The sequence below is a fragment of the Aythya ferina genome (genome assembly GCF_964211825.1).
Source record: "Aythya ferina genome assembly, chromosome: 8".
Taxonomy (NCBI): Eukaryota; Metazoa; Chordata; class Aves; order Anseriformes; family Anatidae; genus Aythya; species Aythya ferina.
In genome coordinates, this window is record NC_140304.1 from 6,964,011 (window position 1) to 6,990,621 (window position 26,611).

Sequence of the window (26,611 nt, forward strand, 5' to 3'; positions counted from 1 at the left end):
TTTTCAGTTTTAGACAGACAAGAAAATATAGAACGAAAGTAAGACTGCAGGGTTTCAAATATGAATACCTTAATAAAGCTATTCATACAAAGAAGTTATTCTACATACACATCAAGTATCTTCAGTTGTTAAGGTGAAAGTCTAGTTTGAATGTCTACTGATCACACATACAAATTTAGTACAGTAAAGACATTATGAATACACACTCTCCATGTGGACCACAAGAGGAGATGAAATTTGCAGTTGAAAGTACTCTACAATTTATTTATTGGAAATGTAATATCCTCAAACCACCTGGATTTCTGTACTGAACCAAGGGCTGTTTCCCCCTTTGTCTGTTTACAAGGGCATTAGCACTACAAAGCTGTCATTGCCAAGTCCTTCAGATCCTCTATGCAGTAAAGTACGAAGCAAAACACAGTATTTATAAGCAATGGCAGTTCAAATAACACAGCACTGTGCTGTGAATATGCATTTGGTAGGTACCTATAGAGCAGCTCACTATTGCAGCGGAGATCCTGGAGCTCTCCACATTGTAGTGGATTGGTAACACGTGGATTGTTTACGTTACGACTGATCATAGCATTGCTGCAAGTTGTGACTTCACATTGTTTACATAAAAACAGTATTTTTGGAATTAATACAGAACAAGTGTCACAACCATACACATCCGGAGTGCAAAGCAGTACCCAGACTGCTCAGTCATACGAAACGGGTCACTGCTTTGCCTTCAGCCTGAGACAACGAAACACCAACGCAACAGAGAGCCTGACTTCACGTCTGAGACAGAGCTAACCCACCAGGTACAGGAAAAGCAGGGCACCTGGTGGATCAGACCGATTCAGAAATTATACATGTAAAAGCACCGATCAACAGGAGAAACCCAAAGAGTGGACAGCTCCAGGGGCTGAGGACAAGGCGACAGCCAAGCTCCCCACAAAGCTCCACAGAAGCCATCACCACACGAGCTGGAGCTCACAGGAAGGCAAGCAGGATGAGCCCTGGTGAGACTGATGACATCCACACAGGGCCTTAAGGGCCACCAGAGCTGGGACCTCGGCCCGGGCTCCCCTCAGAGCCATCCTCAGGCCCACACCTGCTCCAGGCAGCTGGTGCCAGGCTGCGGCCACGGCTGCCCAGTCAGCACACTGCAGTCACACTGGCCTGAGTGACACCTGCCAAAATTTGAGGAAACGTGCCTAGATTGCTCAGTCAGTATCACCAGTGTCTCTGGTTTCACACGAATTACAGTTTCCAAGTCACAATTACACAGTTAGGAGATACAGCCTGCTAATAGATACAAGACATCGCACTCCTTCCACCCTAGCCCTGTCAGAAAGCGCCAGAGGATGAGTACAGAACAGCAATCCTTTTCTTTTTGTTATTATTACCGTTCTTACAAGCCAAAGGCTACGAGGTTTCTCCATGCAGAGTACTGATTCAGCCTAAACACTGATTTACTTGCAGTGAAGTTCTCACACCTGCTAATTTCTCTCCTCACTGAAAACACTCAGCTGCCTTTTTAACACCTAGAAATTTTTGAATTTAGGATCATTAGCGATGCCATTTCCCAACAAAAAGCTCACAGCTGTATTAAGTTGTTTACCTCTAAAGAAAACCGAAAGTTAAGGGAAGGACAGGAGCTGTCATGGGCCTGAAATCTGACCTAGATTCACCACAGGTATTTCCAGGAGCTGCATTTGGCCTTTTATTGTAGCTAAGAAGTGCTCAACGCATCAGCAGGTACACACAAACAAAATGTTTGTTCTTCCCACCCTGCAAAACTTCTCCAAGTTTCCCTAACAGGCCTCCTATAACAGAAGACAGATGAGAAAGCAAATTACATGAAATAAAGTTTTCCTTTAAAATCAGTGGGCTAGGCAATGTTAAAGCACCTACGTTGCAAGTAAGAAATGAAATCCTTAGGTATGTTCTAACAGAAAAACCAAAGAAGATTCCAGTCCTCCTCCCACCCCCCCATTTTGTCTTATATTCAATACTCACCAATTCATTAGGTGGCAAATTGCATTTATCATGTATCATATGTTAAACAGGCTTGACATAATTTTAATCTAATATTCAATAACCCCAAGACAACACGGCAGTTACATTGCATTTCTTGTAGGATCCAGAAACCACAGACTGCGCGTTTGTCAAATCTACCTGCACTTGGGATGGGACCACATCATCAATTACAGCGTGCCAAACGGTGCCTTCACCAGAACAGGCCTCCGGACAACACAGACCAACCTCTGCTAGTCCAAAGAAACCTCAGTGGGTTTAGCTGAGCATCTCATGATTCATGAGCCATCAATTAGCTCTTGCAAAACTGAAAATGAAAGGCTTATTTCTGAACTATTAAGCTAACCACAGCAGCTACCTGAATGCACCTCAGACTAGTAAAGCTACGTTCATATTATATGCACATATTTTTGAATAAAGCATATGAGAAAATAAAATATTTACAAATGTTATATAATGTTATATGCTACTTATATTTTCCAAAAGTCACTTAATTATACTGTTCAGAAAGCTTTCAGAAAATTTTCCAGAATGTTATATTGCAATCATCTACAGAAACAATTTTCTCAATGAAAACAAAGATTTTTATCACTGTGGTTATTGTATGAAGAAGTGCAAATTAGTAAAAGAAACCTCCAAATTAAAAAAAAAAAAAGTGCACACACGTAAAACTGAGGAAGCTCTACAGAATACAACCCTTCACGCTGGCAATAAAAGGCAGCATCAGTCTGCAGTCTCTCACTTATATGTATAGTCCTCAGGATATTTGGATACCTACTACATTTTTGTGTTTCATTTTCAAACAAAAACATTATGCTTTGGTACACCACAGGGAGATCAAAGGCATGACGAGCAGTTCTCATACAGATGCAAGGAGAGCTAGACATCGCTCATCTCTGAAAGTCTCCTCCACAGGAAATGTTGTCTTTCAGTTCAAGAACTGGTGCCTCTTCAGTAGAAGGTAACTTAAAAACATACTTATAAAAAAAGTGGTTTTTTATTTGTTTGTTTGTTTGTTTTAAAAAAGGGGTTCATTGCAAAGGGTTCATTGCTATGTTAGGACACCACAACCTAGGAATCTTAATATGTGGATTGCTAAACAAAATTATTGCAGTAGGATGGTTCAAGCCACAAGTCCCAAAACACGTACACCAGTGAAAAATAAAGCTTGTCTGTCTCTTCTTCAGGTGTAGCACAAGAGAAGAGTGCACACAGAGACGCACCATCAAAAATCACCATCCATAGGGATGGCCAGGACCCTGCAAACAGGTGGAAATGGGGGATAGCTCCAGCCAACCCCACCACCCCCTGCACAGAAATGGATGTTCATCTGGCAGCAAGGCTGGAGAAATATTGCCACGAGATATGTTTAATATGACAAGGGGGAAAAAATTCCTTTCCAAATGTGTGCAGATTATCAAGATATTTCTAAAGCACCCTGGGTGCGCCACCACACAGGTACTTACACTTCTACAAACGGGTGATGTTGTCATTGTCAGGGCTGCTGAGATGTTACCACTCCTCTGATAAGCCCTTGTGTTATTTAAGGCAACAGATCAGAGTTTTAGCGGCCTCTGGTCTGCTCTGCACTGCATTTAATTTTGCAAGAGGTATTAAGGTAATATGTATAGAACTGAAGAAACAAAGAACAAGTTTGCAAAAAAAATCTACCACCCAGAAAAAAGAAAAAAAAAAAGCAACAGATATGGTTTATGTAATTGGTACTGTATTTGTAAGACCTTAAATTGGGTAAGAGTGGGCAAACCAAATTATACTTAGTTCCACAGAAAAAGCGTGCTGTTTGCTACTGTAACGCTTGCTACTCGACACAAAAAGCAGCATTTATTTCAGGCTTTCCAACACAGCGCATGGTTATGGGTGCTGACAGAAATGTATAGAAAGACTTTACAAAGGGAATTGAATAGAAATGACTTATTAGACACAAAAAGCACAGGCAGGACTATAGCTGCCCAGAGGGAAGACTGATTTCTCTAGCCAGTCCTCTAATGAAGTGAAACATGAAATGCAAAAGAAAAAAAAATCAATTTCCTATTCCCTCTATTTCTATAGAGGTAGAGGTATTTCTCAGAAAATATGTTTTAGCAATGAAGTACTTCAATGGAAGTAAGATCTGTTGGTAGAGACCATATTCATACCCAGATGTACCTTTTGTACTAAAAGTATTCCTAAGGGAGTTCAGAGACCAACACAAAGAGCTCTGAAGATCAAATTCTGCCATTAGACATTTATATGAAATTCCAACATAGCAACACCAGTCAGGCAAGTGAAAACCCAGGTCCAGAAACGACAAGTATTTAGAGAGGGCAGAATTTTAATCCACACTTACGACTTCTTTTTTTAATTGCTAAGAGTGGAAAACACAGAAATTCATCTTTATTTCTCCTTTTATTATAGGGCTTTTGCCATAAGCAAGGAAGCAAGCTTTCCTCATATTTGTACCCGTACCAACAGCCATTCATAGCATGCAGGACAAGCCAGGACCAAACACCAAGCACAGACCCAACAGAAGTCCGAGCACCTCAGACAGCCTGAAGAGGCACTCGGCTACAAACGGCCAGGAATACAAAGCAGCCCACTGTTACTCTATGTCAGGGGGAAGGTGTTTTTTTTCCCCTCCTTTTAAAAATAAGCTGGCAAACTAGATTCCACTGCTTCTTAAACAGGCACCATTACTCTTCCAGACATCCCGCAGCTACCCCTCCATCGCCACACTTTGCAGGCCTTGTGATGCCGCAGTCCCAGCTCTACGCAGGCTGCAGGAGGCTCCCCGTAACCGCCAGCACTGCGGACAGTCACTCAGCAGCGGCCCTGTAGGAGCTGTGACAAGAAGTAAAAGCACAGGAGAAGAGGATTTTGGGGTAGCCAGTCGCCCTCTCAAACCACCTTACCACTCTTCCTTTGGGAAGAGCAGGGCCTGTCAATGAGAGAGGCTTCTGAACGCTTCCCCTCCAGCCCGTCAGCACTACGTGATGAACCGCATGGCTGCAGCTACTGGCCTGTGCCTATACAGCCACATCAGCCACGCAGCCCAAAAGGGCAACAGCTTGGGTAACAGCAACCATTAGTTACAAAAACAGCTGAGGAAAGGCCAGACATTCAAAGCAAGCATATAAAAGGGAAGTAATCAGGTGAGCAAATGTGGCCTCAACTCCTGCACCTCAGAAGGAACAGTCTTTTCTTTTGGTTTTTGATTTGGTGCAATTCTAATGGTGCGTGCAAGAAAGCACATACAGGCTTGTGAAGATGGGAGACTTTTTTTTGTCAGTCCTTATTTATGGCCTTAGAGAAAGCAGAATTAAGCAAAAAGAGAAGGCAGCAGAAAAGCAGAGGAACAGACCAGACCCCTGCTGGAACACCTCCATGCCCTTCCCAGACCCCAGCGCTTAGCGCAGAGCACAGGCTCCTCACCTTTCCTGCCCACTTTTGGGGATGCTGATGAGAAAAGATTAACTAGAAAGATCTCATTTTTATTTCCACCCTGTTGCAGAGAATATACAGAGAAAGTAAAATTCTTTCAGCCGTATCCAATAAAGGAAGAAAACTGGGTACTTACAGCTAGATTTGATCTTTGATAGCAAAGGCTCTTTGCAAGCCAGGCTGGACAGTCTCCCAGCAGATGCCATCTGACAGACCCATCCCAAAAGCAGGGTTACCGAAACAGCTGCACGCTATACCTCTATTAAATGTCTTTTTTTTTTTTTTAAAACCATTGTCACCATCCGATGACTGGGTACTCAGACAAAGCAGTGGCCCGCTGTGATACTGGCAGAACTGCATGCTCAGGGTTAACAATTCATCACAGAAATCATTCCTGGCTCCTTCACGGATTTCAGCAGCCAAAGCAGATTAGATTAGTTCTGCTCTGCCAACAGGGGTAATTATCACTATATGCAGTAAAAATAGCTGTAAGGATTCTCAGTGAATGAAGTACAGACCCAATGATGAAGTCTTAATTCAGCATCTATTAATGTCTTCTCCTGAGCCAGCAAGAAGGAAAAGCAATATTAAAGTCACGAACAGAGGTTTAACATTTGTATTGTCTGTGTGCAACTTTTCTTGCACAGATCTTTTAGAGCTGAAGTCCTGCTGAGGCAGGTGATACACAGGGCCGTAAGGAATGTGAAGACCATGTCAATGGGAGAGGATGAGTGCTCCTACTTTCAGTACGCTAATGAAAACTAAAAGGTCATCTCATGAGCTTCTTGGGTTTGAGTGTGACAAAACCACAAGTGAGTATTACTCTGACTCTTAGATAAAATATTAACTTGTAAATGACCTTTAAAAAAAAAAAGAAAAACAACAAACACAGGAAGAACACACAACTCACACCAAAGGAATTCAATTTTAAGTTCTGCATTTGGCCTCTTGATTTGCAAACCATCTCCATCGTTCAGATATTCGATATTTTTAAAGCTGTAAACAGGAGCAAACGAGCCAAGTATTAAATACTCCTAACCTTCATCCTCCAGAAGGGACTGTTCAGAAATATTTTTATTTCTGTTACAAAGCAGACACGCTAATAAGGCTGCAGGAATCAGCACACCGAGTTCTGGAAGAGGCAGGCTCGTTAGCAGCATCTCAGCTGCTTACAGCCTGTGCGTTAGCTGCTCACATAGCCACTTAAGGCAGGAATCATTTTCTGGGTTGCAGAACATGCAGGACTGGTGCCACGACGTAACGGTGAAGAATTTTGCTTAGAGTTGTGCTTTGCAGAGAACAGCAGGCATTCCTTAATTTGGAGAGGATGCTTCAGTGTGAAATCCTACAGGCAGAGCAGCTAGGGAGATCTGTAGCATTACTCCTTACTGGATGCAGGCTTTCTTTGAAGGCCTACACAACACACAGGATGCTGTATGAACTATAAAACATATTAAATTCCTTTGAACCACTGCTAACACAGTATGAATATTAATAGCATGTTCTTTATTTGCCCAGTTAATGTAGTAATTAAATATTCATGGCAAAGCTCTCCTTAAAATTCCTAACTGACTACTATTCAATTGTGTCTATTGCATTTTGGCTTGAGTATGGAGGATTTTTTTTTTTTTTAATGTACATTTGCTCTTCTCTGTGCTTCAAAGAAGGAAAATGGAAATTGAAACTTGAAAAAGCTGAGGAAGCACAAAGGATGCTGAGCTTTTGTTCGTACTGATATGGGGTGAAGGGAGGTCAGGAAAAAAAAAAAAAAAAAATCAGGACTTGTACTCCTGACTCTGTCCTCAGCTATGCTGGCACTACAGCACCGATTGAAAGCAAGGCCAAAGAAGCATTTAAATTATCTGTGCTTTTTAAATCAAGCTCTCCTACAAGCCATGAAATTGGCAACTTCTAGTAAACGGTCACGGAATCCCATTCAGCCAACAGTTTCCACGTCCCACCACATACACTGGAACAGGCATCACCAGGCTGGGGGAAGAAAGAAGCCTTTTCTTTTGCCCGTTGCAAGGTGAGGAATATAACAGAGCTTGGGGAAAGCACACAGTCACTAAGCAGAGAGCAATTTGTTGAGCATAGAGCCCTACGTACAGGAATTCCCCAAGTAATCAGTGTAATTAGCGAGAGGCAGGGGTGGGAGCTCAGGACAGCATCCTGTTGCAAAGAACAATTTTGGGGGAGCCCTTTGCGCCCTGCTAGCAAGACTTAACAAGTCTATCCCGCAGTATCTTGTCAAAAAGAGCAGTAATTAGAATACTGTATTAAGTATGCAAAGCACACCAGTTAGCTAGGGGCTTTCTGTGCTCAGTTACCTTTCCAAGTGACTAGCCCTATCCGTCTAATGTCCTGAAGCTGCATCCCTAAGATGTCTTCCTCTAAGTATCTCGGTGTTATATGAACAAATCCAAAAGGCAGGAATACAAAGGAAACACGGAACTGTCCTGAGAAGAACAGGAATAGGAGAAAAACAGCAGCAAGGAAATGAAGAGAGTACCACAGGAAAAGGAACAGGAAAGGAAGAGCCACACTGAAAACAAAGGTTAAAAAAGAAATCAAAACAGACTGAAAAAAAAAAAAAAAATGAGTGAAGTGGTTGGTTGTTCCCACTGTATAAGAGATTTGACTCTAATAATTAAACCACGGGAGAAAAAAAATAAATAAAAGCCTAACATAAGGGAACAGCATGTTAACTTTTTGGTGTTAAAATGCTTCAGGCAAACCTATTTATAAAACTGCCATTGTCAGTGAGATAGCGGTCACTGTGCTGGGAATTTTATTTCAAACCGTGCCATGGAAAACACTTCTGGTGGAGGCAGAACTGCAAAGGGCGCTTACTTTCTGCTAAGATGCCTTTTTTTGGGTTCTAACATGAGGTTTCTGATCATTCACTTTTCAGCTTCGTTGAAGAAACATATGTCACCTACAGCCTACCTGAAATGGGAAAACTGCAAAACAGATGGAACATCTCAAACAAATTGCCACCAATGTTTTCATGATTAAAAAAAAAAATAAAAAAAATCCACACAACTCATGAAAAAGCTTACAGCTCAGTATGAAGTACAGATCTTCACACTGAGGGTAAAGAGAGCCCCCAACACATTTCATACTGCTGGCCTGGCACACTGAGATACTGTTTCTGTTGCATCTTCATATCTTTTATTCATGACTGTTTTGTTTTTACAAGTCTCTGGCATTAGTATAACAACACGAGAAGAGGTTTTTTGCCTCTATTTGTGGAAGGGAAATTAATTTGGGGTGTGAGAAGCCCTGAGAAGGTGTGGCAAAAGATTTTCATATAGAAGTCCCCACCCAGAATTCACAAAGAAAATCTACACTTAACTTCAGCTTCATTACAAAAAAATAATCCCTTTACCTATCTATGCCTTTCCACACTCCTAAGAATCATCCTCGTTCAACTCAACTCATCATCCGAATTGGGTCTACTTTTAGGGATTAAGTTGTGGCCCCCTGTCCTGGACATGCCTACAAGGCCAGACCTGGATCTCAGCCACCAAAATTCCTTTGGAAAGGCTCAAGGTATAGGTGGGTTTTTTTGTTTGTTTGTTTGTTAAGTAATTTTTAAAATTAGCATGTACTTGCTTGTGCTCTCTTAAGTACTGTTTCCAAACTTTATACATGATGGATTCAACATTTATTTTGAAAGGTCTCAAACTGTCAATACTGAATCGGTCACGGAAATTTGACCCAACTGAACAACCTTCCCTAAGTTAGAGCGCGTCTATTTGAGGTGAACCTAATCCAAAGAACTCCTACCCTCTTCCATTTCTTACTGGCGGATCCCATAAGCTCATATTCTATGACTTTCAATACAGAAGAACAACATTCTCACTGTCAATCATGTTAAGGCATGAGATTTGTCAAATACAGTGTTTTCTTGAATTGCTTTTCCAAGCTCTTGTGATAATGGGATCAATTCCCAGCCAGACCTTAAAGGTGTAGTACAGCTCTCTACAAATGCCCCAAAACGAGCATGGCTGTCCTCTATTTTAGGAATCCACTGCTCTATTTTTGCTAGTGTGGCATTTCAGGTTTGCAGTGTATTACTGCTCTCTGTAGCAAGGACAGGCTTTTCTGACATACTCAGGGAGCACTTCACGGACTGCCAGCCCCGTAAGTGGAACAGCTACGTCCAGAAGCCCAAACCACAAACCCATGGGAATAGGCATCTCTGAGAAACAAATTCCAGCAGTGAACTTACAGGATTGGAGGTGAAAACTCAGTGTTCACTAAGTAAACTGACTGCATTTGTACACCTGTGTGATGTTCTCTGGAGCTTTAACATATTGACCATTGTACTTAGCAGGCTGAGTGGTTCTGATCCTTCTGCAATCTCTATTACCTCGTGCATTGCAGTTGAGCATTTCCCAGTAGCAATGCGTTATCTATTAAAAGCAAATCCAGTCTGCTTTCCTATTCCCAGATTCACACACGCTTTTCAAGTAGAGCAATGGGCACCAGATGCGTCCAATCTTCCCACTCTCTAGTGAGATGAGAAGACTGCAGACCAGTGGCCTTCATTCACCAAACGCTCCAGCTGTGGTTCTGCCCCCAGCAGGGACACTGAGCATCACTGTGCCGTACCAGTGCCTCAACACCCAGCCTTGAACCAAGACGGGAACCAAGCTCAAGCCTGTGTTTACTTGCAGCCTGCCCTGCCATTTCCCCAGCGAGTGGAGGTGCAGGACTGTCCGTCCCCTCTCGTTAGGGGATGCCACAGCCCAACAGCTCAAGCAAATGCAGAACTTGCTGCCAGGGTCAGCGTACACCTGACGAGGCTGAATTGATCGCACCAGGAAAGCGGGAAGCCTGAGGCAGTAAGACTCTACATCGAACGTCTTGAGATAACGCAGACAGGTAAAGTGGTTTTAAAAGCAGAAATACTGCACACCAATTCATTTTCTTCATCAACCAGACTGCAGCACACCCTGCACGCAGCCCATGTGGTTAACCAGCGCACTCTGCCTCCCAGAACACGTTCTCAGGCAGGCCTTGTCACCTTTATGGCCTGCAATAACTACAGAAACACAGATATTTAAGTAAATTACATATTTATTTCAACCTACGCTGAGGAAAAATGTATAATACCATCTATTCCATAAATAATTACAGTAATCTAAAACTCTGATACTTTATCTTAAAACACCACAGAAAGTCTTCCAGAGGACAGAAGGCATTTGGGCGATTTCTGACTTATTCGATCTGATCATTTATAGTACTGCATTACCTCCGACGAGCATTAAGAGACACTTGCAGTGTTAATGAGAGAGCTTTTCCGAAATACTTAAAAGCCATTACATAGACCACACAACCCGAAGTCTAAAAAGGAAAGATCCAGCAGACCACACATTCTACCTCTGTTTGCTGAAGAAGCATCTCCCAGTGCTTGTTTTGAACTTGCTAACTACTGCTTCCACTGGATCCCCCCTTCCATACTGGAAGGGACAACAAACAGTTTTCTCTTTCCTCCCTCAGACATCCATCATGATCTCCTCTTACCTTGATACTTCTCAAAGCTGAAGAAAAACCTTCCTTCTCTATTGAGCTGTTCCTCACCAGAAAGCATTTCATACCTTCAGAACCCCTGCTGCCCTTCTCCACCCCGCTCCCGTGGAGTTATGCCCTTGTTAAAGCAGGAGGCCACAACTGCACAACGCAGGCACGCTGCGGGTTAAGCAGGAGACTGCAGTGGCATAATGGGCCATGATGCATAATAGCATAATGAATGTTTTGGGCACAAAACAAGCTGCTACAAATGCATTTTGCAAAAACCCTGGGGTGCTACATCCTCCACAGATGTCTACCAAAACAGATTATTGCTCTGAAGAATCAGGTCCAGATGATCACAAGATACCAAGCGAGACAAAACAGTGGTTTGGTCCACAGCTGCAGTTCTTGTGATATTGACATAAACAGGACACAAACACATTCATAGTTCTCTGCTTCCAGAAAACGAGAGAAGTCAATTAAAATATGACGTTAACAATGTAGAAACTAATGCATTTATACCCGTGTTCTTCATGTGGAGTCACTCTCAAATCCAGCCAGTGTTACGTAAACTGTGCTCTGCTTCTTCAGTGACACGTGAACCTCTTAATTCAGGAATTCCAAGTGAAATATAATTTATTTATATATATATATATATATATATATATATATATAAAGTAGTTATCATGCAAGAACTGATAAAGTTTAGATCAAATTCTACCATTGGCAACATTCAATCACAAAATCAGCTTAAAATATGCTGACCCCTTACGAACCAGCAGCAGGTTTCCTTCCTTCAGTATGCTGGTAAGCAGCGAGAGGTAAACCTGGCGTAAGATGCTTCAGCCAAGTCCTGGCAGAGGTCTCTGCTGTCCAACAGGCTGCCTCCGCTTAACTTACGCCAGCTGCCTGCCAAAGTGAAAGGCATCACTGAAGCAGCCCAAACTTGTGTGGGAGATGTATCAATCACGTAAACACCTACTTCACTACGATGAATTAGCAGCTGTGATAATCTCAGCAGCAGCAAACGGGTGAATGGTCATGGAAATTCAACCGTCACTTCCGCATGCGGCCCATCTGATCTCAGGGCTGAACCACGCTGGCAGCAGCCTTCGAAACCCACTGATGAACAGCCCACGGCTTCTTCAAAGGATGGCAGTCCAGCATCTCTAAGTAAAACAGCCACAAGCATGGGTTCATGACGAAGCATATTTATGAAAACAAAGAATTTGAAATCAAAATTCCAGGGCACAAAATGGTGTTAGATCACCTAAAACAGGGCAAATATAGCGAAATCCATGCAGCAGAGTGCACTCTAAGGTTACCTGGGCTGTCACCCCAAGCCCTTTGCTACACCACAGCAGGAGTTTAAGTGGAGCACATCAGTGGCAGCGAGCAGCCTGCTTTACCTGCCCCTGCTCCATGCCAAATGTGACTGTAATAGTAATTCCTTGTAGGCCCAGGGAGCCTGCAGTGACAGCCTTCACTCCTGCTATGCAGCCATCTCAGGAGAAGAACTACAGAGTACTCCACCCAAACCCTAATCCCAGTTACAGATGTACAGCACACTTTGAGTTCTGCCACAGTACTTGCAGGGTCACGGGATGGTGAACTGTGCTAAGGATCACCCTAAAGCAATTTGCAGAACCCATCCCAGCCTCCAAGCTATTGACTTCCCGCTGAATGGCTCCCGGTCGCTGCAGGTGTCCTGGTGACCTCCCAAAAATCAAGTTCCTGAGACATCCTCAGGAACACCTGCAGTAGGTATTCTCCATCCCCGAATGAAGGCCTGCATAAACGCTTGCCCTTAGTTTCCTATATTTTTCTCCCTCCAGTTTACACAGAATACACAGACGGGTGCTGGAAGCCTTCTCGCTCAGAGGGGAGCTGAGAAGTGCTACTGTAGGAAATCGCTTTGCAGCGTGCTGCTGCTCTGAGGAACCTGGCGAAGGGGCTGAACCCTGCCTACTGCACTCAGTTAATTAAGCCTATTAAAATCATAAGGCACTTATATGGATAGAACAAATCCACTTACTATTTTAGCAGCAACATATGCTTGGAGGATGCAGAAATCAACTTTTTTTTTTTTTTAAACCAGAAGCATCCCCATCATCCTGAACTTAATAACATCAATAAAATTAAGTTTAAAAAGCACACTAAAATCAGAGCAGACACTGCATATTTGCACAGAACCACACAAAAACCAACAATCACTCTTGTCATGGCTAAAAAAATGTTTGCATGAGCCGTAATCTGTAACTAGTTTTGGCACTGATGCATACAAAAAGGAAAACACAGCAACATATTGTAGAGTCAGTGAAAGCATTTGCCTGCCTGCAAGCTGTAGGCAGTTTTGTGTGTTTTTTTCTTTAGCTATTACACAAAAGAACACATTCAAATCCAATACAAGCAGCTGCTGTAACATACTTTCAGACCTCTGAACAGCACCACTTCACTAAGTGCCTACCAGAACATCACTTAAACACAAGTGATTCCTTCGGATGTTTGCTTTTTATCTAACACTAAAAACAAGTACTGGAGCTAAGCTATAACAATGTCCAGAAAGCCTAAGCTTGCAACTGATTGTTTGGTGTTGTTCTATTCTACAGACTAGTCAGCAAAATAGAAGAAAAAGTAAATAAAATACAGCACGGTCCTGGACCAGCTCCTGTCCTCTGAAAGGCACGATAGGTTGGTGAGCCAACCAAGCAGGTGGAGATTAGAAAGAATGCCAAAATCAATGCATTGGTAGTTTGGAACTGGGAATTTATAACAAGGACAGATTTTCCTCTGCCTCTGTATGGAGATAGTTCTCGGCACAGGGGAGAGAGTAAGAGTTATTTTCAGACCTGTGGACATGATAAAACTGCAAGGCCAATTCTCCCCTCTGAAGCCAGATAAGCAGGGCAGCAGCGAGGAGTCCTTGTAGCAACAAACCTGTCTGTTTGGTGAAGAAAACAGTGTGAACAACGAGACAGAAAAGTGATTTAGTAACATCGTTTTGAATGAATCAGGAGTGAGGCTATGTGAAACACGGGCAGTGAAGAGGCGAGACAATTAGAATAGACCCTTGCAGCTAGTTCTGTGGCTGTATCATAGTTTTTATTGAAATCCCAATTGATGTGTGTGTTTTTTCAGAAACTAGCCTTTCTCCATTTGTAACAGTTACGTGTTACTTCTGAATGTCTGTTTAAGAAAGAGCACATCAGCTCTTTTTTTATTATTTTTTTTAAACAAGGCAAAAATAGGGTAGGGACCTGAAGTATATAGCTTAGTTATTGAACATTTATACCACTCATTCATTTCTAAGTGAAGCCATAGGGGCAGCCACGTGGGTATTTTCTACACCAAGGACTGGAAACTCACAAGGCTGTGACTCAGTGCTGTGCCACACACAACTGACCGTGCTGACTGATCTCCAAACGTGACTCACGAGTCTACCAGAACCCAGCTCGAGATGCACACCCCAGGCTCAGCGGCTCCGTCACAAGCCGCAGCATCTCGGTACGTCTCCTTGGCAAGCTCTCCCGCAGGCTCTAAAAACCTTTGCAGCTCAAGGAAACAAGTTCACCTCACATGCTGAACCCCAGTCAAGTTACACACTGCCAGCAATGAGCTAACTGAATTTACTCTAAGTCCATTCTCTGTAATTCACCAGGAAAGTTATTCTAAGGATAACAGGGGGCTTACAAAGTGTCCATGCAGTTCTTATCCACCCATCCATTTTCAGCAGCATTACCACAGCTAGGACATGCAACTTCTCACACTTTTTTTTTTTTTAAACCAAAAACACAAGTTAAAACAACAATTGGATTGTAGGGGTAATATTTATCAGCCTATGTAAGCAATAATACAGTAAATGTAACACTAGATGATTGCACTTCTTTTTTGTGAATCACAAGACCTATGTAGCAGGAAATAGTTTTAAACCTATTAAAGACTTGGAGAAACATTCAAAGCACACCTATAGGGAGATCAATTAGCATGACTGCTACTTGAGAGCAGAGCTATGAAAGTGAGTAGTTGAGGGCAATCCAAACTCTAGAGTAGAGAGCAAGTCTTACATCTTCTGATTCAAATGATGTTCCCTGTTAACACCTGTATGCCTTGCCACTGTGGCTGATTTCTGGTTTCTTTTTGACACCTGCAGAGAACCAGTAAACAAATGCATCGTCCTACCTCCAGGTCTGTTTCACCAAGTCAGGTTACTGCCCAGTCTGTCTGCTGGGCAGACCTACCATGTATCTGGTAATGATGCACCTCTACAGCGCATCTGCAGTCACTCGAGTTCTTCAGTTTACTTCTGCCTGTGAACATAAGCAACCTTGAAATCGACGTTATTTCACAAAAGGCTCAGGCACAGGCCGAGGTGCAGCGTTACTTCCCAAAGCACAGAAACACCTTCATGAATTCATAGCCAACTCTTAACATTCTGTAGACAGGAAAAAGGGTATTCGACAGAAAACCCGAGAAAACCCCACAGAAGCAGCATCAGGAATTCAGTGGAACAGGTCAAAGTGTAGATGACACGCACGATAGCATCCCCCCAAGACAAGGCAATTAGCATCATCACTGCCTTTATGCACAGGCGGAAACTTATGAGACTAAACACATCGGTAAGTGACTACAGAGACACGATAATGGCTGGGAACTAACAGGATTAAATTAAAGAGTACTTCAATTTTTAAAGGAACTTCCCCAGTTAAAAATCACTACTACAAAAGCTTCGAACCTGAAGAAACAAACGGAGGTCGGAATATAGCTTCTAAGTGATCTCCAATGAAGTTATTTTTAACTTTCCATCTAACCTGATTTCTCCGTTTACTGATTTACAGTTACCATTAGTCATCGAGGTAATCCCTCAGGGACACCACCCTGTTGGAAATCCTTTGACAGCTCAGAAAGTCCTCAGCCAGAGGGAGGCCAATTAAAGTTCTCAAACTATTTTCTATTGTTTATTTTTCCAAATAGTGCTCTCAGCTCCAACCTGGGAAGCAGAACTAAAATTGTCACCTCTACCAGCACCTGAAGAGTGAGTAGAGCTTACTGGGAAAGGAAAAGAAACCCTGGAGATGGATGCCCAACACGAGAGCTGAGCGATGAGCATGCCGGCCAGCAGGACTGGCAATTTCTGCCTTGCAAGCAACACAGAAAATCAATCTGAAAAAAGAAAAGTGGTTAAAAATAACCATCGTTCCCAGCCCCAACTGCTTCCTCAGGACACAAACCCAGAAAAAAAAAAAAAGACCCAAGCACTGCTGCAGTGGCACAAACCTCCCGAGCGTGGTGGGACGGCAGAAGCCACGTGGTGCTGCCTTCAGGAAGAGCAGCTCCCAGCAGCAGTGCCCGATTCACCTTGCAGACTCCCAGCCCCGGCTTCCATCCTCATCACCCCCCACTGGAGTGCTCTGCCCCATTGTCTGGAGCAAGTGGGAAAAACGAAGCAATTTTGGGGACGCACTCACGTGGTGGAGCCTCTGGCTGCAACGGGAAGGAAGCAGCAATGTTGAAAATAGCTCTCCTTTTACCAGTTATCACCATTTATGAAAACTAATCGCTGAAAAGTCATTGCAAACAGCCTAACGTGGGACTTCTGTTCAAGTATGGCCTGGTGTTGGTGTGTTGGACACCCCGCCTGTGCTCACAGAGGAGCTCGGCTCCGCCACGAGCCCTCCCACCCGGCAGCCACGCGGGAAGCGGCATCCGGAGGGGACGCAGGAAACAGGTTTTGGAGGATCTGCGAGGAGATGAGGCCAGCAGGACAACAGGGCAGGGAAACCAGCTGAAAGGAAGAAAAAGCATCAGGAAAGAAGCTAAAGAGGAAACAGATGCACCGGAGAGACGAGAAAACACCCAGGCGGGTGGGGGCAAGGCAAATGAAGGAGGTGAAGGCACCAGCCCAGCACAAGGGCGGAGGGAGCAGAACAAGCTGCAGGACTGAGATGACTCAAAGTGAGGGAGAAGCAGAGACAAGAGGAAAGGAAAAATCCCCCCCCTAAAGCAACCAGACCTGTCGGAGCAATGCCTCTTAGTAATCACAGAGCAGCCAGGGCACCCGGTTCCAATAAGTGAGATCAAGCCGCCTGAGTCAACGGAGAAAAACGTGAAAAGCAAGGCAAATTGAGGAGAGGTTATCACTAGCAGAGCTGACAGGGAAATGAAATATCCTACAGTAATCCTAACACTTCAAAATCTGCTATTTCAGATCAAGATGAAAGGCATGTTCAAGTGCAAACTTCAACGTGACTTCACTGAAACACTGAATTTTAAGGTCAAACTCTAATGATACTCAGCGTGAAACAGGAAAAACTGAGTACTGCATTTCTTTTCCAAATAGCTTAGAGAACATCTCTCAGGGATGACATTCCTGCAAAACCTTCTGAGGTTTAATTTTCTTGCAGAACTGCTCCACTACGGGTTTCACAGACAACATGAAACGAAACCACGACTCCTTGCTAGAATTAAGATGATGCATCACCCAGGAGCTGGATTTCCAAACAAAAATTTTTGGGAACAATTCCCCAGGCCTGAACTCCCACAGCACAGAAATGGCAACCGAGGTCTGAGATGGAAAGACCAAGACCTTAACTACCGGCAGCCACCATCAGTGGGTGTGCAAGAAAAACCCTACCGCACACCAGCTGTGCCCTAAAGGGGAACATTTCACCCTTCGGTCACCGCTAACCCCAGGCCACACGATTTCATGGCCATCATTACGCTGCTGATAGAAAAAGGCCCTACTCCTCCCAGCCCATGCCTATCAAGGGGTGCTAAGGGAGAACAGTACAAAACGCACTCCTCGTTTCAGTTGTGTGATGGTTTGTTTGTTTTGTTTTTAGCAGCTATTTTCTTATATTTCTCTCATTCGGAGAAGGCAAACAACTTACCATTTCTTTAAAAAAATCCAGGAATCCTATGCTGTTGTAATTGGGAATCCCACACAGAACTGCAAGAGCGCTTTTTTATTCCTTAATAAATATTTCTAACACTAGGCAGCAAGTCATGTTCCATTTACTATTGCTAACGCTTTGTGCCCTTGAAACATCATGATGCACTATGGGGCTTATGAGCTACAGAAGCCTAAATTCTCAGAGAAGCAGCCATAGATCATATAAATTAACCAGATTTCCCAGGGGTCTGCGAAGCTGCTCAATTATGGCTCGGCAGGGCCAGATCCGAGGCTCTCTCCAGGCTGCTGCTCTGGGTGATGCCCGGCACAGGAGCACGGCTCGGCTGCTCCTGCCTCTGCCCGTGCCCTCTCCCCTTACGTCTGCTCAGGTCCTCATCGAAGGCTTTCATCTCTGCCAATCAACTTAGAAGGGTCTTCTGCAGGAAGGGGAACCTACAGGACTGATACAAGCACAGAGGCATTACAGCAGGATTACTGGAGCCGCTTCCATAACACTTGGTGAATCCTGCAGCCTGTAGGTGCCGGCACGCCGTAAGGCAGAGCCCATCTCACCAGCAGTACCACCCAAAGACGCTGCAGGGAAGAAGTGTGGAGTCAAACCTCAGCTTTCACAAAGGCTGCCACCTGCTCAGAGTACTTCATGGTGAAGTCTTGTGGCCTCGGCACAGCCCACAGGAAACACGCCACCGTAGGCAGTGCTGCCGGGCACAGCAGCAACGCGACTGAGCACGGGCCCTGAATAACTTGCTCATGGCTGCCTGCAGCAACTGACATCAGTTCACATCTTTCTGGTGGACACAAAGCACAGCAGGACATAAGGGGGACCAGGCAGAGCTCAAAAATGGCTCAGGTGAGCCCCATTCAGGGCTCCCAGCCTCCATCACATCTCCTGACATCTACACAGCTGTCAGAGCCCACCTGATATCTGAACGTAGCCTCTACTTCTTAAAATGCCCTAGGAACACCCTGGAACAGCCAGCCCTGTGAGGACATCCATCCCCAGCAAGCTCCCTGGGCAAGGCCCAGCACTGTAACTTCATGCCAAGCTTCCCAAAACCTGGGAGTGACCCACAACAAGCAAGACAAGAGGAGAAATAGGTGGGAAATCAAAGCTCAACAGGATTGTTCAAAAAAAATTTTTTTTAAATAAGCAATTGCCAGTTCAGAAGTACACTATGCAACCTGAAATACCACCTCACTCTGTCCAGAGGGTAAACCACTAAAAGAAAGTGAAACTTAAATGTTCCCTCACTCAACTGGGTGCAATTTAGCAAAACCAACACTGCTCTCCAAAATGCAGAACTTAAGCCTCAAAGAAGCACCAAGCGGTTTTCAAAATAGCTGCCTAAATACAAATCAGGTTCTCAAAGCCTGCAGGAAATTCTTCTTCAGCCAAGCAGACAGCAACTGACCGGGTGCCCAAAAGGCAGCAGCGTGCAGGGGCACTTCCCAGCCTGTCTGCTGGCCCGAGAGCTGAAGGAGCTGCAGGCAGCAGCTTCAACGTTCCCACTGGTGTTCTCTGCTTCCCCCTTGTTCTCCCAGATGAAGGCATTCAAAGCTTGAGCTAATTCCTACAGATCTGAGCAGGACGCTCAGCGCCCACCCCGAGTTACAGCTCACAGTAGGGCTACGTCACCACTGCACCTCCACCCAGAGAGGCCTGAAGTCTGCCAGGCACATCCGTGCAGCAGCGCTGTGCTCCTCTACCTGCTTGAACCACCCCACACCACAGTCAGAGGCACTCACACCCTGAGGAATTCAGGGGGAAAAGCAACACGGCCATCCTTCGCTGATACAAGGCACCACTGCCACGGGAAGCAGTAGCTGGGGGGATTCACTGCCAATCCCTGGAGTATTTAAGTGTAATTTACTTCTAGACTAAGCAAACAGAAGAAACTGACAGCGTCCTCACAGCCTGTGCGTTATTACTGTATTAATTTAGAGCGTGGGCAGTGTTTTAGCACCAGGTTTCCTACCTGACAGCGAAGCCAGGCTGCTCCAACAGCCAAAGGTTGCCAGGGCCAAGCTCTAATGACTGCTGTAGCTGGCTGTAAGGCTGCTTCTCGCCTCGAAGTGATGTGAATGTGAAAGCCACCAGTGGCACATGGTACCCTACGCACAGATTACTCCGTGCATGGCCTTGCAGAACTGAAACGGATGAATAAATGTGGTCGTATCAAGGATTAAATGGCACATCTAAGGGTTTTGGCAATACAAGTCAACTTATCCTGTTAAGCTTCACCAGTTAAAAACAAACATGCCTTAAAAACACTTCATTTTGGTTGTGGAGCTGGGTTTTTGTTTTGTTTTTCAGATAACACCTTATTATAGCACCTACCTCAAATACGCATTTTGTTTGTTTCTTTAGGACACCAAACCATGTTCCCTCTATCACCTGAAATATCTTTCAAGTGATCTTTAGAGAAGATAAAAGTAGCAGAAAAATAGGTAATGGCAGACTAACCAAATCCCTACTAACCAAATATAAAACAAAATTCTGATTAGAAGTAGCAGTAACTTCCAGGTCTGAAATCCCTGTATCATAAAACAGGACAGCTGAATGTCACTTCCCCAATTCCATTAGTTCATACTTGCAGGTCTGCAAGCGTTTTAAATGAGTGGCTCTCATACAAATTGTGATGATACTGCTCTATTACACAATTTGTGACTAAGGCTTCATGTTCTGAAAACACAGAGAATCAAATATCCTGTTAATAATCCTTCTGTGTTTCATGTCACCAACACATTCACTGCTGTCATTTAATACAGGATGAAAGAAAGGGTCATTCCCTTCCATTTGCCTGCAGTGCCTGTTCTCACCTGATACTGAACCGGAGTCGGCAGCATTCACTGAGCTTTGATGGAACATCTTTCTCAGAAACATAAAAATTCAGAACATTACGATAAAGATAACAGTTTAGATTACACTTTATATATTGCAAGCCGTTACAAACAGCTGGTATTTTACAATGCCTGAAGTCTTAAACTTGTCAAAGACAAGTAAGAGGAAAGGAAAGGTAGCTCCAGATGACGCTGAGTAAACTGGAAAGCACAAAAAAATACTAGACATTTTGCCAAAGTATACATCAATTCATACTTTTCCTTGTGAAACAATTTCTGAAGTGCTGAAATAACACAGTATAGGGTAATGGGAAACACTATTGTGGAATATCATGGAATAATATGGAAGTACTACGATGCTGCTTTGGAGCAATAGGAAGGGAAATTTAAGAAAAAAATCAAAGATTTTTGGTGCAGGGGGGAAGTGTTGGTTGTGTTTTGTTTAAAGAACTACAAACTTAGCATTGGGAGGAGCCAGTTCAAAAACTGACCCCTTGCGGAGTATCAGGCAATAAATACACTTCAAGGTAAGCCTGCCAGTGACCGAACAAACCAGCACATCTTCCTCTGCACTCAGAGGCCCCCACGCAACGCAGGGCACGAGCCAGGACCTCCCTGCCTGCGTGCGGCCATGAGCCCCCTGTCCCTGCACACAGGAGCTGTATTTAACGAGGCAGAAAACTTAAATCCTATCTTCAGTCCTCTCTCAACATCCCAACGGGTCCCACAGGCTGATGCCCCTTCAGATCCACCTCCCAGCTTTTCCTGACCCTTCTCTCCAGTGCATATTAGTTTCTTCTGATTTTTCCCCCCTACTTCTTACAGGCCCCTTCCCTCTCCTCTTTTTGTCTCCGACACAGCCCTTCCCACTGCCACAGGCACCCCACCTTTGTCGCACAAGGGAATAACCTGGCTTTTCCCCGACAGAGCAGCACGCCACAGACACTGAGTAGTTAGCTGCTCATAACCAACACCACGGCATCTCCGAGGAACCAGTACTAACATCGTTCCTGTGAACGCACTGCACAGCTCCCAGCCCACCACAGCTTTGTGCGGGAGGTGACATTTCAGGCAACTCTTGGCGAGATGCATATTCTGCATGTAATACCTCTTCGATAAATATAGCATGCAAAATAAGCTTTACAACACAAATATAGCACAACTGCAGTCTTCCCTTCCCCCCGCAACCAAAACTAATCAACCTGAACCAAGAAATACTGTGGCAGCTCTCCAATGTTATTTTCTCCATCTCAAGGTAAGCAGAACCACCTACAAAAACTGGGTCACTCGCTTGCTGTCAGTCGCTTTTCTTAGCACGAAGCAGAGGTCGTGTTAAGGTTTTGCTTTGAGGAGGTATTTGTTTAAAATAGCTTATTTCCCAAGTCCAACCTGCAGAAGACACATGTGTGTATCATGTGTGTAACATACATCCCCCACGGATAACAGCTCTCCTTCAGATGAATCACTGACATAAGGTCAACTGTTAGAGGCATTACGTGGGCTGAGGTACCAGCAAGGAAGCGAACAGATTGAAAAGGTTGAAAAGTTCAAAAAATGAAACCAATTGCACTGAACATTCAGCTTTAAATAGCTCCAAGGTGTTTATTTTGTTTTACTCACACTCTTATTACGCCTATAAAAACGGAACCAGCTCAAGCCCAAGAGGTTTGGCAGTTTCAGAACAACTCTCAAACCGGTGGCACAGAGTCAAGAGATGCTTCCAGTTTGCTCCTCCACACGTGGTAAGCGACGTTTGATACCCGACACTTGACATGCTCTCCTATGCCAACATTTGGAATAAAAAGCAAGTGCCTTTTCTCGATGCTCAGATGCCACCCAAAAACATCACACGGATACAACGATCGCAAACTTCCCTGCGCCACACGGTCACACCAAATAACTCCCTAAAATTAGAAGACATTTGAACTTGTAATACAAACCGAGGGATGTTCTGTTTATTTTTATTAGAATAATAGGAAATAGTTATTTTTAATATTTAACCTATGTCAACATCTCCTTTAGTGAACTCCCTTGCCAGTATTGCACTAAGTGCAGTTTTCCTGTTGAGCAATCTCTCATAAGCTAACTAAATGCCTTGCAAAAACCATTTCAAAACGAGTTTACAAAGTATTAAAGATAGTAGATAAGCATTGAACAGATGACATCTTCTGCAAATCCACTGTAATCCGCTGATTTAGGTTTTAAATTTCTGTTGATAAATTATTCAAGTTCTTGTATGATCAAGATGAAACATTAGGATTAGTGCTCTCTGTTATGGATCACTTCTATTTTTGCTGTTTTCCCCAGCCCACGTTACCCACGAAGAGGCATCTGGGCACAGTGACCGGCGGCAGTGAACAGCTCCATCCTCATCTCACCGCCACCCAGCACTCGTGCAGGGCTTCGACACGCAGCAGCTCACATCTCAGCAACCTGTTTCAACCCTCTTCACATGGTAAAGAGCATGCCTGCAGTAAGACGGCTTTCACAACGCCACTACCAGCTCTCAGCTCTCAGACTCCCCTGTAATTGGTTTCCAAGCCCAGGAGACACTCTGTGATCTGTCTTCAGAATTCCCTTCGCTGACTGTGCGCACACTGGGTGGAAATGACAACTCGTGGCGCTACAGCCCTTCAGAGGTCAGGCAGTGAAGTGCTCTGCAGCCCTGACACAAGAGCTCTTGCCAGAGGCCACACACTGCTGTTCTTTGCAGTCGTGGTGAAAAAATCTGGACAAGAAAGTCCCTGAAGCCAGCAGCTCCCATTCCCACACACAGCCCACGTGGCATTTTTCACACACGACCTCGCACTGTGCCACGGCAGCGTCTCAGGCAGAAGGCAGCGCTCAGCTGGAGACCCAGCGCTGGGAGATTCATTAGCACAGCAACAACCCTGCTGTCCTTCACGAAGGCAAGGGTCAGGCTTTCACATCTGGGGCTTGCTTTCTGCATAACTGACTCCATCAGCTTTGTTCTTCAGAGGACAACTTGCAGGAACCAAACGTACTGTCACAAGCACAGAAATGCAGGCAGCAACAGCCAACATCCAAATAGCACCCGAATCCCTTGTTTTGCCATCTAGAAGCACAGACACTCCTGTCACCCAGGCATCATCTCCAGGCAGGCAGAGGGGCCGAATCCACGGCTTTCAGATGCACCGAACAGCCCACCCCTGAGGACAGCTGTGACAAAGCGCGTGGCTGGTGGTGGCACCAAGACATGCAGTTCCTGCATTGGCCAGCCCATAAAGCAGACCGTACCCACTGCCTTTAGGTCAGACATGAGTCTGTGCAGCAATATTGGGCACCAGGAGTCTGTTTCTGCCCCTGCCCCAAGCACTGACAGCAGCTGAGCAGGGCTCCTGGTCCAGCGCACGAGGCACCCCCGGCGAGAAGCAGCCTCTGCAGAAGTGACAGCAAGCACAACCCCTCTGCACTCCTGGTGTAGCTTTTAATGCGTTACCAGGATGTACAGGGCAGCACGGATGAGCATTACAGACATCTGATCTGCCACATTCACTCCGGAACAAAATAAACGTGTAACGAAACGGAGGAGACTCGGCTCTCCCGGCAGAGCTGGCGCCTGCTCCCCGGCCTGCCTGGGGCAGCACCGCGCCGTCCTGTCCTTCAGTGCTGGTGGCCTCAGAACCAGCCCCCGAGCCACCAAAACTTGGTTCACAGGGACAGGCCTGATAAACGGCAGCAGCAGCACAAGCTGAGGCACACATCAGGCAGCCCACCTGCCACCAGACCCATTCGTGGAGCTCTCATCCACCTCTCATTCTCTGGGTTTATTGCCCAAGGACTGCTGCAAGAACCCCCTGACCGTTCGAAGGCTGCGCAGCACAAACAGCGTCGGATCATGACAGAGGGGAGCCACAGCTCAATTTTAGAAGACAGCAAGGAAGGGCCACGTGAGGCTCAAACAGCTCAGCTAGGCAGCACAGACGCAGCAGCACATTGGAGCAGGCTACCCAAACAGGGGCTGGGACCACCGGCATCCCAATGCCACGTCTGCCCTGGCACCCCATGCCCGTAAATCACTGCCTCACAAGGAGCGGAGCAGCACCTAGTGTTTCTGCGTACCCCTGAGACCCTACAATACACCATACACGTCAGTCTATTGGCAGGTGTTATTCTGACAAAAGTCACTAAGGCTCAGCTCTGCGCACCCCAACTAGCTCAAGACTAATCATCTGAAAGCCTCTGAGAGTCAGCCTAAGTTATTGCTAAGCTGCCTTCACAGTCTCAGCAGCAAACTAGAAGCAGCCTGCCGAATTTCGCCTTACTGCATTTTTAATGACAATATCTGAAATCCTCACAGAATGATCCTTTCCAGCAAGAAGTACCTCCTCCCTCCATTAAGCCCCCCAGAACCTCACAAAGACCAACAAACCTCGATCTCACAGAAGATGAAGGTAACAGGAGGGTAGGTTTAGCCACTACAGGTTTTAACCCAGCAACAGCTCCCTGTTTGCAAGGGTGGAAGCAGCGCAGGGCAGAAACGCACCCCAGTGAGAGCAGCTGGCAGCACCGCAGGTTCCTCGGGCACTCAGCGGGCAAGGCAGCAGTGGTTGGGGCTGGGAAGTGTCAGCGTCCACGCTGGGCACATACAGAGCTCAAGTTCAAGCTCATAAATCATCCAAGATCTCCAGCTACAAGCTCAGAGAAGTAGATATGAACCGTAACAATTCTCAACCTGCTCCAATCAAGGAAGACAAAACGTTTTGATACTCAGAAGCAGCCCGGCACAGCTTTTATTCATCAAAAATAAAATTAAGTGATGTTGGCCCAGGCAAGGAGCATTAAGCTCTAACTGCAGCGGATTCAATCAGCTATCCAAATAACGCTGGGTAATACCGTGAGGCCACCTTTTGTCCCTTAGGAACAGGGCAGGAACCCACCTCCAAGAGTTCATATGGAAATTATAGCTCTGCAAGCTCAGGTGAAGAAGGGTCACTTCGGCAGCAGCCTCACCATAACAGAGACACAACCCAAGGCTCTGGCACCGTTCAGCGAGCGCTGGTTCCCTCCCGGGGCTGGAGCAGCTCACGGCATGTGAGAACTCCCCAGATTCACCCCCTGCACGCCCATCGCCCTGCTCGGGTACCAGCCCCGTGTGCCCAAGCCCAGCAGCTCCCCGTGGGGCCGGGATGCCCGTCCTGACACCCAGACCCAGCACCGCTGCTGCCTCACCGAGGCTCCCCGGGGGCTCTCCGTGCGCCCAAAGCCAGGGCAGGGCCCCCCGGCTGGGATCCGCTCCGCCGGTGCCGGGGAGGCCCCGAGGCCGCCCCCGCGGTGCCGCAGCCCCGAGCCCCGTCCCCGCCGCCCCCAGCGCGCACAGCCCGGGGCCAGCCCCCAGGGATCGGGGGGGGACAGGAAGCAGGGATGCTCCCCCCACACCCAAAAAAACCCCTCCCCGGCCGCACCTGGGACATCTGCGGGCGCAGGTTGATCTCCTTGAGGTTGATGGAGTGGCCGCGCAGGTTGTTGAGCAGCTGGCAGAGCAGCACGCCGTCGCGCAGCGTCTGCGCCAGGTCGAAGACCTGCGCCGTGTCCCAGGTCACCCGGTGGTTGGGCGGCAGCACCTTGCAGCTGATCAGCCACTGCCCGCACTGCTTCCACGGCTCCATCCCGGCCATGCTGCGGCCGCTCCGCGGCCACCCCGCCGCTGCCGGCCCGCTGCCGGCCCGCTGCCGCCGCCCCGCTCCGCCCCGGTGCCGCCCCCGCCGGGCGGAGCCCACCCGGCCCCGGGCCCCGCCGCCCCCACGGGCTGCGGGAGGCGCTGGGGCAGCGCCGGGGCTCGGCCGCGGCCGGGAGCGGCCCCAAACGGGGTCGGGTCCCCCCCACAGCCCCGGGGGAAAAGGCAGCGCTGCCCCC

General features: G+C 46.1%; 1 protein-coding gene across 3 annotated transcripts in view; it reads right to left on the bottom strand.

Moving 5' to 3' along the window:
- Positions 1-26,407, bottom strand: part of VAV3 (vav guanine nucleotide exchange factor 3) — a 162,470-nt gene extending 136,063 nt beyond the window's left edge. Inside the window, exon 1 of one of the 3 annotated variants that reach the window (XM_084527441.1) lies at positions 26,161-26,407. In XM_084527441.1, coding sequence (XP_084383567.1) covers positions 26,161-26,373 — 213 coding nt within the window. In that variant the 5' untranslated portion in view covers positions 26,374-26,407. Of the gene's footprint in view, positions 1-661; positions 695-26,160 lie in introns of those variants that run through there. The other 2 variants (XM_084527440.1, XM_084527442.1) reach the window with 2 other exon arrangements.
- Between the last annotated feature and the right edge of the window lie 204 nt (positions 26,408-26,611).